Source organism: Aotus nancymaae, unplaced genomic scaffold (assembly GCF_030222135.1).
Source record: "Aotus nancymaae isolate 86718 unplaced genomic scaffold, 86718_ANA_hifiasm-v0.15.2.pri h1tg000059l, whole genome shotgun sequence".
Lineage (NCBI taxonomy): Eukaryota > Metazoa > Chordata > Mammalia > Primates > Aotidae > Aotus > Aotus nancymaae.
The window spans coordinates 53,065,646-53,081,532 of NW_026988473.1; the positions used below are offsets into that span (position 1 = coordinate 53,065,646).

Below are 15,887 nucleotides of genomic sequence, written 5' to 3' on the forward strand. Positions count from 1 at the left end.
TGAACATTTATTATGTACACAAAGAGGCACTATGGACAAGCTTTAAGGAGGAGAGTAAAATCATCTGTTTTGAGCTCAGGTCTCACCTTTAAGGGTGAGACTGTAAGAAGAAAGATCAGTTAGGAGCCCATGTGTGAAAGGCTATTTTTTTCAAATGTACAGAGCATCAAACATGAAGGTTGAAGTGACTAGAGAAAATGAAAGAAAGTCTGAGGCCAAGAGGATCAAAAGCACAAAGAAGGGTGTATAAGGCAGGTATTGAGGAGAAAGCATCAAAGCTAAGGTCATAAATAAAATCGTGGGTGTGGTGATAAGAATGGAAGTGATTGGAAATGAAAGCCAAGAACATAGGTATTTTGTAATTGCATTACATTGTTAAGAGAAACTTCAAGGATTCAAGTACTGAGTAATGCTCAAGTAATAACAGGAGAACATAAAGAGAAGAGAAACTCTGATATAAAGATATAAAATCATTAGTAGGTTGTTTTGATTTGTTAGCACATTCTGCCCTTGCTAGCCTCATAAGAAAATATCTAAGACTAAAAATTAAGATGACAGGGTGATGGATGCAGCAAACCACCATGGCACATGTAACTATGTAACAAACCTGCACATTCTGCACATGTACCCCAGAATTTAAAGTATAAAAAAAGAATAAAAAAAATTAAGAAATCTGAGAAGAAATAGCAATGAGGTGTCCAGCTGACTCTACCCCATTCTCCTTTCTAAACTCTACACTGTCTCCCAATGCTATACCTATACTGGGGCACAGGGTAAAAATAACCCTTCCTTCATATCAGCTCCCATTTAGAAATGTCAACTTCTTTTCCACGAGACACAAAAATGGCTTGAAGTTTTTAAAGGGAAAGGGAAAATTTTATCTTCGATACCAAGGCAAACAAAGAGTATCCTAGTAAACATATGTATTCATACTGTTCTTAATGTTAAAGGAAAGTACTCAACTCTCATTCCAAGATACTTAGTGCAACTTTCAGAACTTTGGCATTCTTAGTCTTTCTGCCATCCAGCATCCATTTCCTAATCTGATTTCCCTGTGAATTCCTGGTCTTCCTCATAAGTACTGGGTTCTATAGACTTCTACTCTACAGGGGCTGTGACCTTCTTGCATTCTGCTTTGGTCTCTTCCCGGTAGGAAGGAACTGTTTCTCTAACGGAGTCCCAAAGACTCCCTCTCCCAGATGTAAATCCAGGATGTATTGTACAGTCCTTCCTTTATGTCACCTAAATATTTTGGAAGCTCCAAGGTCCTGACTTCCTAGTTCCACCTCATGCTATTTCTGCAACCCAGAATTAGTCACTTAATTCTATATTTTGGTGTCTTTAGGTATAAAGTTGTGGCTACTAATAGTACTAGCCTACAAGATTGTTAAGATCAAGCAAATTAATACTGCAAATATTTCACAACAGTGCCTGCATTAATAATAGTGCCTGCACTAATAGTAATAATAGTATAATTCAATTATGTTATACATGATTATTTTTCCTCCATTGTGTAATGGATTTCCTCAAAACAGAGTCATGATCCAACTCATAGACAAACTCTCATTTTAGAGCAGTCCAGGCTCTTTCTAGTTTTTGGTTTTTATCTATGTTCTTTGGGGACACATTAGTGTCATTTTCACCCAGTGCTTGTCAATGCACGCTTCTCCAAAGGTCAGGAGTCTGTTCTTGTCCCCAATACAAAACCATTTATTTCTGTATGTTTACCTTAGCTCATTTTCAGATTAAAGAAGAGAGCAGTGGCCTCAGCTCAGTGATTAATTACATGAACTTCTTACGTGGCATTCGACCAGTATAAACCCACTAAGAGAAAGGCTGGGTTCTTGTTGCAGCCTACTGAAGACTCTCTATTCTCCTCTCCTGAAGAGCAGTAGGAGAGACCAGTTCCATGGAGTGGAGGAACCACAGTGGGAGAGTGAGCGAGTTTGTGTTGCTGGGCTTCCCTGCTCCTGCGCCACTACAGGTACTATTGTTTGCCCTTTTGCTGCTGGCCTATGTACTGGTGCTGACTGAGAACACACTCATTATTATGGCAATTAGGAACCATTCCACCCTCCACAAGCCCATGTACTTCTTTCTAGCTAATATGTCCTTTCTGGAGATCTGGTACGTCACTGTCACTATTCCCAAGATGCTTGCTGGTTTTGTTGGGTCCAAACAGGATCATGGACAGCTAATCTCCTTTGAGGGCTGCATGACACAGCTCTACTTTTTCCTGGGCTTGGGCTGCACTGAGTGTGTCCTTCTTGCAGTTATGGCCTACGATCGCTATGTGGCCATCTGCCATCCACTCCACTACCCAGTCATAGTCAGTGGCCGGCTGTGTGTGCAGATGGCTGCTGGCTCTTGGGCTGGAGGTTTTGGCATCTCCATGGTCAAAGTTTTTCCTATTTCTCGTCTCTCTTTCTGTGGCCCCAACATCATCAACCACTTTTTCTGTGATGTCTCCCCATTGCTCAACCTCTCATGCACTGACATGTCCACAGCAGAGCTTACAGATTTTATCCTGGCCATTTTTATTCTTCTAGGACCACTCTCTGTCACTGGGGCTTCCTACGTGGCCATTACTGGTGCTGTTATGCACATTCCTTCAGCTGCTGGACGCTATAAGGCCTTTTCCACCTGTGCCTCTCATCTCACTGTTGTAACAATCTTCTATGCAGCCAGTATCTTCATCTATGCCCGGCCAAAGGCACTCTCTGTTTTTGACACCAACAAGCTGGTCTCTGTACTCTATGCAGTCATTGTACCATTGCTCAATCCCGTCATTTACTGCTTGCGCAATCAAGAGGTCAAGAGAGCTCTACGCTGTACTCTGCACCTGTACCAGCGCCAGGATGCTGACCCCAAGAAAGCTAGTAGAAATGTGTAGAAGGGATGTGTGAAATCTGATAAAACACTATTAAACTTGGGATCGATGTGTTCTATGAAGTCCAGTGGCGCTCTTAGGGCCTAAATTGGAGGCCAGAGTTTCAAAACCATCACTAAGGAACTAGCAATACTTGCTTGTAACCTGTCCAAGAGGAGAAGGTGGGATAGGTTGCAAGCCAGAAAACGGATTTCTGCAGAAGAGGGCCATAAAATGCAGGATAGAGCTGGGTCCACTATTGTCTGCCCCATTGTAATTTGCATAGACATGGTTCCAATCAAGGAATCACAGTCTTCATTATGGAAAAGCAACACAAGGCTTTTCAATAAGGTCTCTTCCAGCCACAGGCCACTGACTGTAGCCTATTAGGTAGCAGTGCCCAGGCAGTAGTCATTCTAGTGCGTGTTACAAAGAGATAAGAAACTAGGAATTTTTGTGTTTGAAATATATCACCTGATGAAACACAGCAGTTTCTAGATTTATTTTCTAATTTACTGTGGTCAGTGTCCACATTGAACTAGTGGCTGAGAACAGTTGTTTCTTCAACACTTTGTCTCCCTGATTAGACTATAAGCACCATGGAGACAGGATCAGATTTGCTTGCACATCATTTTATCACCATGGGCAGGAAGAGTATCTAGTGCATGACAGCTATGAATACACATAATTAATGAACATAGTTTGGAGCCATGTAAGCAAGACATGTATGTCATGCATATATGTGGGGTTGGCAGGTGCAGGAACTAAACCCCTCATACTTTACTAGTGTGCAGAGAGATCCAAATTGTCTCAGCCTTACCAGAAAAAATTTTGAAAATATGTATTACAAATCCTAAAATTATTGCAACCATTCTGATTAAGAAAGATTTGTGCAAATAGACAGTTTTACTTATAAATACAGAAACAAGGAAAGGAAATAAGCAAAATATGCTTAACTTTTGCCAACAGGGCACTGGTTAAATAAATTGTAGCTCATAGAAAATGTATACATGGAAAACTATGCATAAATTGAAATAAAGTGATCTAAATAGAGTTAATAAAAGAAAAAATATTTCTAACTTCATAAAAATATTATGTTATATAACAGTATCATAAGTATCAGCCATATTTGCTTGTTTAAACAAGACTAGAAGGAATTTGACTTAAATGTTGACTGTAGCTATGCTGGACTCCTTACTCCTGTAAATTGCATTCTGTGGCAAAGCATTGCCATCAAGATATTTATTTAAATAGTTTTTTCTTAGTGTATGCTATATATAACTTTATTCATTTGGACAGGGAGATGGATACAGAGTATGTCAGTATGATTTTCAGAAATTTAGCTCCTTACTGTCACCCAACAACCAAATCTCTGAAGACAATGATTCTATCTCCAGATATGGGATCCAACTGTTGCTCAAGATGTGGGATCTAATTTTATTGTTGTCTGTTACTTAATAAAGTTTACAAAAGGATACTACCAAGAATATCATGCATTATTTGCTAGCCCATACTTATTAAAAGTTTTAATATAATATGCATATATATTTGTGTCAAAACAGTATAAGTATCTTGTAATAATTTTTTTAATGACTGGATATGAAGTTCATCAAAAGTCTACTGTCCAAGTGTCCCCACAGAAGAAGTTTCTGAAAAGGGGTTGTAATCGGTGATGGGAGAGTCCTCCTCTAGGCATTGTTATTACAGCTATTATATAAACTTCCCTTTTAGGTTAACTCCAGTTCATAGGAAATGAAAGCATAATGTTGAATTTCTTCATTGTGCTTTTCTTTTACTTTCCAAGCTTTTTAGTATAACATGCTTTAAAACACCTCTAATTCTGATTTCAGGTATTGGAATAGGGTTTAGGGCAGTGTTCCTCACATACTCATCTTTCAATAAACCATGAATGAGTTTGAGTCTTGTGTATTATGGAGAGATTGACACCTCTCTAGACTTGAACTGAATTTTTAGTAAACATATGACCCTCAGGGCTCATATTTAAATTGAGGTCGCAAAACCTCCTAAGCTTTTTCACATGAAGTATTGATTATCAGATTAAGTATTCCCCATCCTCCATTTGTATAACTGATTTTTCCCATAAACCCAGATACAGAACTTTATTTTATCCTTGTTTCATTTGAGACCATCTTTGTAATCTGCCAATCTTTCAAAGTATTGCTTATATAATACAAGTCTTTTATAATTTCCCTTTGCTAGTACAGTATCTGGAGAAACTTCTAACCTCTTGCATCAGTACAAGCGGTGGGAGTACTGGATACACCTGGGTTATTCAGATAGGAGTGCTATTCAAAGTGACTGCAAGGGCTGCTGGGGTCCTTTTAGCAGTGCCACTGAGTCTGGTAGCAAGGGCCTAGGCAAGTGGAAGGGGCCATGACCAATCATAGACATATGTATGGAGACCAGTAGTGAGCACACATCAAGCTACAGCACATATAAGAGCATATAAGGCTGCAGGAGTCGTCCACAGGTGCCTGGACAGTGGTAAGGGCTTGTAGTAGGAGTCTAGGATTAGCTGCAAGTGCCCATGACATCACCACCTGGGACAGCTTTTGGTGAGGAGTGAGTGAGAAGGGTGACAGCTCAGCTCTGCAAGGGTGGAAACTACAGCACCCTTAGTGACAAAAACTATGGGGGATCTTCTGTGAAGGAGGCAGCTGAGGTCCATGACTACAAACACTGTGGGGTCCTCATTAGTGAAAGCTGCAGGGGGTGTACGACAGCTGCAAACACTGTTGATGTCCTGAACAACAAAAGTTGCTGGGGGTCAGAACAGGTTACCTGGAACTGCAGAGGTTCCCCTTGCATCACAAATGCTGGTAGCCTCAACCCTTCTTCACTCCTAGCCACATCACCAGCAAACTAGTGGGGTGGAACAGAAGTGGGTCCTTCAGGCAGTGCTCCAAAATGGTGAGAGTGCTGGTTGGTTTCCCTGTTTCCTCTTCTGTGAGTGAAACTCATGGGCTGGGGAGTTTTTTGGGGAGCATTCTTGCCTGAGGAATGGGATGCCAGCAAAATGATAATTTTACTAACCTTTCTGTGTAACTATTCTGAGAATTTTTTGCTGCACTGAGTTGCTACACCTTTTAAAATGGACTCCTGACTTCTCCCAGAGCTACTTTCATGGATAGCTGTCTAATTATTGTGGGAGTCAAAGACAGAGATCTCCTACTCTGCCATCTAGCTAATATCACTCCCCTTATACTATAACTTTTCAAGCTAATATAAATTATATGATATTGACAATATTATATTGACAAGGAAAACATTGTCAATTGTTGACAATGGAAATATTGACAAGGAAAACATTGCTAACCCTTTTAATGGATGAATAAATTAAGGAATAAAGACAAGCTTCTGAGGTCAATTGTCAAAAAAGTTAGTGAAATCCAGATTAGAAACCAAGTCTTTTAATTGGTGAACAAAAGTTATTTTCCATAATACTGCTTCCAAATTATCTTTCTTCCATGAGTCTGAAATAATATCTATTAGATGAAATTTTTCCCAAGTTCTTCAGTTAAAAAGAATTTGTCCCTCCTTGGAGTTCTCAGAGCATTTTGTTTGTACCTCTCTTATGGCACATGTCACATTCTATCTTAACTATACTATATATTTCTTATTTTACTGAAAACATCATAGGCTCCAAAAATAGAAGGATCAGGACATATGTTTTTATTCCAGGTAATGTATAGCACACTGCCCTATACATAGTATAAGATAAGTGAAAGCAGTGAGCATATTTTATGTAAAGAATGAGAAAAAAAAAATTAAAAAGGCTGGGTGAGGTGGCTCACACCTGTAATCCTAGCACTTTGGGAGGCCGGGTCAGGTGGATCACAAGGTCAGGAGATGGAGACCAACCTGGCTAAGAAGGTGAAATCCCGTCTCTACTAAAAAATACAAAAAAATTAGCTGGGCGTGGTGGCAAGCACCTGTAGTCCCAGCTACTCAGGAGGATGAGGCAGGAGAATTGCTTGAACCTGGGAGGCAGAGGTTGCAGTGAGCCAAGATCGCACCACTGTACTCCAGCCTGGGTGACAACAGTGGGACTCTGTCTCCAAAAAAAAGTCTCTATTACCTTTAACCCACTTAAGTTTCTTATTGTGGTTTCTGAGTCACTTGCTATATCACCTTGCATATAAGACTAAGTGAAAAGGACCACACCATACTCATAGGTACAAATGACATTCATTCAGGATCAAACAAGAATTTAGACATGAATGGGGGTTCAGCTTCCCAGGTCCCATGGACCTATCTTGGCAGTACACATCAAGTTTCCCTAGAGCTAGGAAAGATAGAGTAAGTTGGTCCCTGGGGAGAAGACATGGGGAAAGAGTAGGCTAGAGCTGAATATATTATTCTGTACCTTCTCATGTCTTCATGCCTTAGAGCCGCAATAACTACCGTGTAGAGCAAGCAAGGGCCATACACGCTTCTATAGAAAGTATACAAATCTGTAGACTAGTTTGCTTTCTCATGATCAGTGTAAATGTCTGAAGAATTTTATATTCTCAGAGTAAGGACAGACAGACCATGATGAGTGGTAGGAGACACCAAGACAGATTGGCTGATTCCTGAAGGACACTCCGAGGAAGATGAGGAAGATCTTGGGAAAATGACTGGAGGTATCATTACTGAATAGATAAAGGTATGTTGGTGAGGCAAATGGGAAATGAGATCCAGTACATCTTTACTCAAAGTTGGGGGAATTGGTGCAGCTCCGGATCTTCTGAATGTTGGACAAGTACATAAGGGATATGCTGCCTGTTCTTGAAGTAGTCTTAAGAGTTGATGTTGTCTCTTGAGTACAAGTATGATCATAACTGTAAAAAAGAAGTCTTATGTATAATAAAGTGGTTTTTCTTCCCCTAGGATATTGTAGGGAGCCCATAGTTCAAGGCTTTGGATCTAAAACAAAGACATTAGAATGAGATTGTTCTTTATCCTCACATGCTTCAAACTAGAGCATTCTGGAAGTACATTTGCTTTAAAAAGTGGAGAAAAATGTGAAGGAAACATGGATATGCTTAAGTAATAAAAACAATTTATTGAAGTGTGAACTAGGAATAAGGCATAAGTGGTCTATAATCCTGTTCTCCAGAAGTTTGGGGTTATTTTATTCCCCAGAATATTACAGGAAAAGTGAGTAAAGAGAGAATGACTGTGTTTATGAATATATGTGAGTGAAAACGTGAGCATATCTAAATAAGTAAACATGTATGGGTCTAATATGATATAATAACAATTCATGCTTGTAGGAAATAACTTTGGATCAAGTCCTATGTTAAAAATCCTCCATGCATTCTCACATTTAATTATCACAACACAATCCAGTAAGATAGGTGTTATTATAGCTTTTCTCATTTTACAGGAGAGGATATGGAATAATTGTTAAGCTATCTGTTTGGTATGACACAACTGTTGTGAAATGAAAATAAGACTGAAATATTGTTCTGACTCTAAATCAGTGTTCTTAAATTCTATGCAGAGGTGAATTTTTGGTACACTGTGTGGCTGATGATGGAATTGTGGATTGTTACAAAAGTCCTGAAGAGTCGAAGCCTCTACATTGGTGATGTTTCCTACTGGGGCTAGATCATAAGTAAAGCTAGCTATTCTCTGCTCCCAGAACAGTTTCTTTTCCCCAAGAAAAACATTTGATCAAAGGTATTGAATAACTAGGCCAGGAACTCTTTGCTAGTAAACTATGAGTAAAGTGCAGCTTGGAACCTAGGAGTAAGAGACAATCTTTTCCCACCCAGCAAAGAGTCCTGAGCTCTGCCAGTGTGTGCTGCTGTGGAAAAGAGACAGTGGTGCCAATAATATGCATTTAACACCCCATCATTTAATTCCTTCCCATGAGCTATGCCCAGAATATCTCTAGTCCAGGGGAAGGTCAGAGTGAACCCTGATTGACCTACCACTCTTTCCGTGCCAAGAGAAGAACATAGTCGACAAGAAGTTGTCAGAAAAAATGAACAATGGTCTGAATGCAGCACCTGAATTTATGCTTTAAGAATAGGGGTCATTTAACAAAATCAATTAGTAAGCTAGTTGGTCTAGCTCACAAAAAAAATTCTGCCTTCCAGCATTACAAGATCTACCTAACCCTCAGCATTCATGTTCCTTCCTTCCTCTCCATACCTTTCTGGACAAGAGCAGGAAAAAAATAGCTGATATTTAGAAACAAGGACCGACCAGGTGAGTTAACACCAAGGCTCAGATATAATGTGCTCAGACATTAGGGATGTGTTTGTCATTAAAGTGTCCTGGGTATGCAAGCAGTGGATGTTTCAAAGATAGGCAGTGTATAGATACACACTTCCTGCCAGTGTAGACCCAGATAATCACTTCCTTCTGTCTCTGACCTATTTCCTGTGATTCCCAAAGCACCACAGGATTTATTAATTCACTTGTTAGTTTATATTCAATTAAAACATATGTGTTTCCCAGTCACTGTTCTAGGCATTTGGCTCACAGTCATGAAGGACAAGTTCTTGAGTTTTGGAAGTTTGCAGTGCAACAGGGAAAAAACTTGATGCATGTGAAGGCTGTGCACTGGGAAGAAAATGCTGATGATGTACTCAACCCAGTCTGTGTAGATGCCTCCTAAATGGAATTATGAATCTTGAATCAGCAGATAAAGATCAGGGAGCATGCAATAGGAATTGGGAAGAGAGTATGGAGAGCCGAGGAGGTCAGAGAGATGACAGTGTGCTTGGGGAGCAAAAACTAATTCAGTATGTCTGGAGTATGGACTATCACTTAGACAGTCACAAGAGATGAAGTTGGAGAAATAGGTAAGGATCAAAATATGAAGTGCCTCCTGTGTGTGATAACTGAAACCTCTGCATTTTAATATGAAGTCAATGCAAGAGTCATTAAAAAATTTTCCAATAGTTACTCTAATTTTTAAATTTCCTCAGACCCTAAATAAACTATCCTAGTTCAAGGCCCAGGGATCACCCAAATATTAAACTTCTTAACTTTCTGACTTGATATTATCATTTATGTTTCCTTTCAGGTAAGAACAAATGTTTGTGCCGTGAGTTCCTGATGAAACGGATAACTGAAATCAACATGGGAGAGACAAATGGGTCTATATTCATTGCCAAAGGAGCTAGGAGTGATGTAAATATTGAGATTCCAATCATTGTCATCAAGTACGTGAGACTTGGGATGGAAGTGCACTTAAAAAAGAATTAATGAAAATGTTTGCTTCACCTTTGAAGATGTGTTCCCATTAACAAATTATTTTACGCATCTCATTCACAGGGAAGACTGAATTATTGACATACTTTTGTCTTACGTTTCATGCCATGGTCATCTTCATTATTTGTAATGTTACAAGGAAAGACTTCAATGTTTTCAGTGCTTTTAATCATGAAGCAGCTAAACATTACTCTGGTCAGTGAGTTCATCCTGGTGGGCTTTCCCACTGCCCCGTGGCTTCAGGTTCTGCTCTTCTTCCTCTTCCTTGTGGTCTACCTGTTAGTGGTAGTGGAGAATCTTGTCATCATGTTCACTATTTGGGTCACTAGCTCCCTCCATAAGCCAATGTACTATTTCCTGAGTAGCATGTCCTTTTTGGAGGTCTGGTATGTCTCTGTCACAGTCCCTAAGATGCTGGACGGACTCCTCCTGCAGAGACAGCACATCTCCTTCACAGGTTGCATGATCCAGCTCTACTTCTTTATCTCACTTGCCTGCACAGAGTGTGTGCTCCTGGCAGCCATGGCTTCTGACCGCTACGTAGCCATTTGCCACCCTCTTCGATACTCAGTCATCATGACCACAGGTTATTGTGGACAGCTTGTGGCTTTCTCTTACATGAGTGGTTTCATGATCTCTGTCATCAAGGTCTATTTCATTTCACATGTTGCTTTCTGTGGCTCCAATGTTATGAACCACATTTTCTGTGATATCTCACCAGTCCTCAAACTGGCATGCAAAGACATGTCCACAGCTGAGCTAGTGGACTTTGCTTTAGCTATTGTCATTCTTGTGTTCCCTCTCATTACCACTGTCCTCTCCTATATCTACATTGTCTCCACCATTCTGCATATACCCTCCACCCAGGGAAGGAAGAAGGCCTTCTCCACCTGTGCATCTCACCTCACTGTAGTCATAATTTTTTACACAGCCATGATTTTTACATATGTTCGGCCCAGAGCTATTGCATCATTTAATTCCAACAAACTAATCTCAGCTGTGTATGCAGTTCTCACACCCATGCTAAATCCATTCATCTACTGCCTAAGGAACCAGGAAGTCAAGAATGCTATCAAAAAGACCTTGAGAGATGGCTAATGTCTCCTGCTCCGCTGAGCCCTACTGCCTTATGGAGAAGACAGTATCCTACACAGGATGCCATTCCCATGACATTTATCATAGCTCTATTATTATTATCACTGATCTATAGGCCTGGATTCTGAAATAAATCACAACATGGGCAAAGCAAAAAAAATTAAAAGAGGAACAGAATACTTGATATATATTGCTTTAAGCATTAACTAGTATTAATATACATGTAGTGATTATCAATTACTATTGATATTAATAATGTTGATCATTTTACAATCTTCTTCCAATATTTGCCTCCTAAGTCTGTAATAGCTAATTTTTCATTACAAGAGTGAATCAATAGATTCATGAGAGATTAAATAATGATATGACTGCAACTTTTGCCATTGATTTGCATCTCTTGAGACACTTTCTTTAGTGCTGTTGAATTTTTGTGTCCCTCTATGCTATATCATGACTCCCATCAGCAAACTAATGGAATATCATTCCATCAATATATGTCTGAGCTGAAACTCTCAATACATTCCTACAATATAGGTCTACATAAAAATTAGGTGAAAAACAAATGCAAAATTTTTAAGACAAATGAGAGTATTTAATATCATCGAGGCATGTGCTGGCTAGATAATGAAATATAGTGTACCAGAGAAAATTCTACAAAATTTCATCAAATTGAGACTAAATATACAAAAAAAAAATAGGAAGAGCCATTCCAGCTGTATACCCTATCTCTTTTAAGTGGGAGTCCAAAATTTGTTTACCATTTTCATCTAAGCCACCTTCAAAGTTATTCAAAATACCTGACTAGTAGTCCTCATATATTGCTCTCATAATATTACTCTACTGCTTCAGAATTCTTGATTTGAATTAAATAGGACCTATTCATTATTTTTATTATTACTGCTTCAGAATTATTCTAGCATTCATAAATCTTAATAATATCTTCTCTCCATCTACACCAGCCCAGCCTTATATTTTACTTATCACCAACATGAAACATTTATTCTGATGTTAGTCACTATATGTAATCAGTAATTATAATATATCAGTCTTTCCTTACTTAATGTATTTACTTATTTATTGTTTCTTGTGTTCTATTCTATGCCTGGCACTGTGATTATATATGAGGATATAATGGTCAACAAAACAATACAAATAGACATAATTCTTCCAATCAATAGTTTAGAGATAAGTATGGAAGATAAAAACGATTATATTACACGCTATAGCTTGAAGATACAGGAAAGGAAAAGTGTACTATGAAAGCAAATGGTAGGCAGATGACTAGGATAGTCAGAGATATATTCTAACCTAGCAGGAGAGGCATTTAGGCTAACACATGAAGCAATTAGACAGATGAAAAGTGGCGGGTAATAGTGAGGGTCAGGGGTTGCAGGGAGAGGAAAGGACAAAAATCATGAGAGACAACAGCACTTCAAAGACTGAAAGATGATTAACACGTCTGCAGCATAAAGGGACATGAAGAAAAAAGGGGTCACATGAGGAAATAGTTTCATCTTTATCAATAAAAATCTTGCAATTTCTGAATTTTATCTTATCAAGAAATTATGAATATACAATAAATTCTTTAAAGGCATTTTCCAGTTTCTACAAATCCTAGATCGTCAACCTCTAGTACTTCTACCAGATGAATGGTAGTCACTAATAAAGTGAGGCAGGGACAAGGTGAGTTGACTAAATATCTGGACTCCTCTACAGTACCTTTTGATTTCAAATAACAGATATCCATCATATTTATATGTTTGACTTCCTCACTATGTTGTGAGTTCCTTTAGAGTAGAAACTAACCTTATTCATCATTGTACCTACAATACCTACCACAGTGCCTGATAGTCACTTGTGCAGGTAACTAGTTCTCATTCCTAGTCCCCAGTTTTCTATTCTTTGCACACTCATTTAATGAGGTGAGAAAAATTGATCCTGTGGGCTGTATCCCCCTGGCTCCCTTGGCCTCTGGCTTCCAATTTGGTTGGGCCAATGAGAAGCACGAGAAGGGGAATTGAAGTCTGCAATCAAAGGGAAGACAAGGGATTTCCTCTCTGGCTGGTTCGGTGACTTGAGCAATGGCTACAACTCCAGTAACAGAGGCACCCCTTCCAAGGATGCAGCTACAACTCCAGTAACAGAGGCACCCCTTCCCAGGATGCAGCTGCCACTGGGTTTCTGCGCTGTTCATCCTTGAGTCACTCAACATCTCTTGCTGGTTGTTTTCACCTTGCCTGACCTCTGTTAATAGTTGTAACATTTAATTCTACTCAAAAACTTGTGCAGGAATTGCTTTCTGTTTCTTGCTCATCAATATGCCATTTGATAAATATTAGTCAAATTGAAGCAAATCTCAGTGGTAATGCATGGAATAAATGTATCATTGTAAAAACTCAAGTGTTTATATTTTGAAATCAATAACATAAACAAAGCTCATTTTCTACTTAAATATGATATATGGTGGAACTGAATAAAATACAAAATGCTTTGCTCCACATTTAAATTTTCAAGTATTACTCCATAAATATAACTTCTACTTTTCTTCCACCACATTGATGCCACTTGCAAATTGAATTGATTCTGAGATGTCTGAGCTAACACAGTCAGAAAATTTAAACAGAAGTATTAAATATATTGTGCCTCAATTTTTCTGCCATTTAAGACTCCCTGTGCCATAGGAAGCAGTAAGTTCCTGTAGAACTAGTTTGATTAAGTTTATTACCCAGAGAACCACCTTCTGCTTTTTCCCTTTTATGTTTCTCATTCTCTCATCAAAGCAAATCAGACTATATTTTAAGATCCACAGAAGAATTTCTCTGATATCTTTTTCCAGGTGTTTCTAATTCACTCCTTCAGGTTCGCTATCTTCCAACAAACACCATATTTTAACCTTTAAAACTGCCTCACTGGAAATGGAGTAAGTAGGAAAATATTAGGAAAGTGGATGAGATTTGGAGGCAAATACTTAGCTTAAGACTAGAATTCTCAGCTGTTAGCTTCATAATTTTTGTAGGTTATTACAACTTCAGTTTCTTTGGACTTCAGTTTCCTCGTTTGTAAAATATGAGTTATAATATCTACATTCAAAAGTTGATATGAAGATTAAATGAGAATGAATATATGTGAAGGCATCTGGCACAGTGCTTGACACGTACTATTTTAAATTATTTAACAATGTACATGATAAGCACGATTGTTCATAGCATCTTTGAAATACAGCTGAAGCCTCAGGTCTCCCATGGTGCTTTCCCTGTTTTTTACCCCAGCTTCCAGCTTGTGCTGATTTAGCCTCACATCTATCAAGAAGAATCAATCTCTAGCTGCACTTAACTCCTGTTCAGTGTGACAATATCATGATTATAACACACTTCAGACTCGGCCTCTACTGATAATGATCCCAAAACATATATTATTTATACATTATTTAAATTACATATTATATATTATAAACATATATTCATATATTTATTATTTAAATTATATATAATATAAATTATTTTGCTATATATCATGTATAATATATAAAATATATAATTTATACAATATACGATATTTTATATAAGTTATATATTATCCATAATACATTTATTATATTTTAGATTGTATGTTTCTTATAACACATGCACATGTTTGTGACTCCTAAAACTCATCTCTATGTATATATTTGATGATCAGTAACTATTTGGTGAAGAATTCCCTGTCTTAATAAATGTAACACTTTCAATCTATAGCCAAAGTGCTCTCATATCGTCCAAATTTTTGGCAGAGTTCCAATTGTAAATATTCTGTTCTCTCTGACTCTTCCAATTTTTAATTATATAATTGAAGCAAATAACATATCGGTTTTAATGCTTTCTAACATGCTGAAGCCAGAAAGTTTAAAACTATAGTTCTAAGGGTTTTATTTGTGTTTAGGTTACCCTCTGATTAACTTGTGGACATTTAAATTTTTGTTTTTAATTTGTAAAAATAATTGTATATATTTATGTAAGAAAATGTGCTGTTTTGATATATGTTTGCAATGTGGAATGATTAAATCAGGCTAATAAATCCATCACCTCACATACTTAACATTTTTTGTAATGAAAACATTTAAAATTGCAATTTTGAAATATACAATGCATTATTATTTTACTTATTTATTTATTGACACGAAGTTTTGCTCTTGTCACCCAGGCTGTAGTGCAATGGCGCAATCTCAGCTCACTGCAACCTCTGCCTCCTGGGTTCAAGCGATTCTCCTACCTCAGCCTCCTGAGTAGCTGGGATTACAGGTGCCCATCACCATGTCTCACTAATTTTTGTATTTTTTTTTTTCAGTAGAGATGGCCAGGCTGGTCTCAAACTGTTGACCTCAGAGGATCCGCCCGCCTTGGCCTCCCAAAGTGCTGGGATTATAGTTGTGAACCACCATGGCTGACTGCATTATTATTTATCGTAGTCATCTTCCTGTGCAAAAGGCACTAAAGCTTATTCTTCCACCAATTAAGCCTTATAAAACAGGGAAATTATTTCATTTATGGCAACACGGATGAATCTAAAAGACATCCTGTTAAGTGAAAAAAAGCCAGGCACAGAAAGACAAATACCGTATGACCTCACTTATACGTGGAATCTAAAAACTTTATATGAGACTTTGATTCACACGCATCACAGGCAGAGGGAAGCAGGGAGTAGGGCATGCATT

At 38.2% G+C, this 15,887-nt stretch overlaps 2 protein-coding genes across 2 annotated transcripts; both read left to right on the forward strand.

The window, feature by feature from the left end:
• Positions 1 to 1,909: 1,909 nt before the first annotated feature.
• Positions 1,910 to 2,893, forward strand: LOC105720104 (olfactory receptor 6A2). The gene has a single exon (XM_012456405.2). The coding sequence runs from the start codon at positions 1,910 to 1,912 to the stop codon at positions 2,891 to 2,893; it is 984 nt and encodes a 327-aa protein (XP_012311828.2).
• Positions 2,894 to 10,273: 7,380 nt separating this feature from the next.
• On the forward strand, positions 10,274 to 11,200 carry LOC105720105 (olfactory receptor 6B9-like). Its single transcript, XM_012456406.2, has one exon. It carries the CDS (start codon positions 10,274 to 10,276, stop codon positions 11,198 to 11,200), a length of 927 nt encoding a protein of 308 aa, XP_012311829.2.
• The last annotated feature ends 4,687 nt before the right edge of the window (positions 11,201 to 15,887 follow it).

What these genes read in the sequence shown, in the direction of transcription:
- LOC105720104 (XM_012456405.2), top strand. Translation starts at nt 1,910, where the DNA reads ATGGAGTGGAGGAACCACAGTGGGAGAGTGAGCGAGTTTGTGTTGCTG.
- LOC105720105 (XM_012456406.2), top strand. Translation starts at nt 10,274, where the DNA reads ATGAAGCAGCTAAACATTACTCTGGTCAGTGAGTTCATCCTGGTGGGC.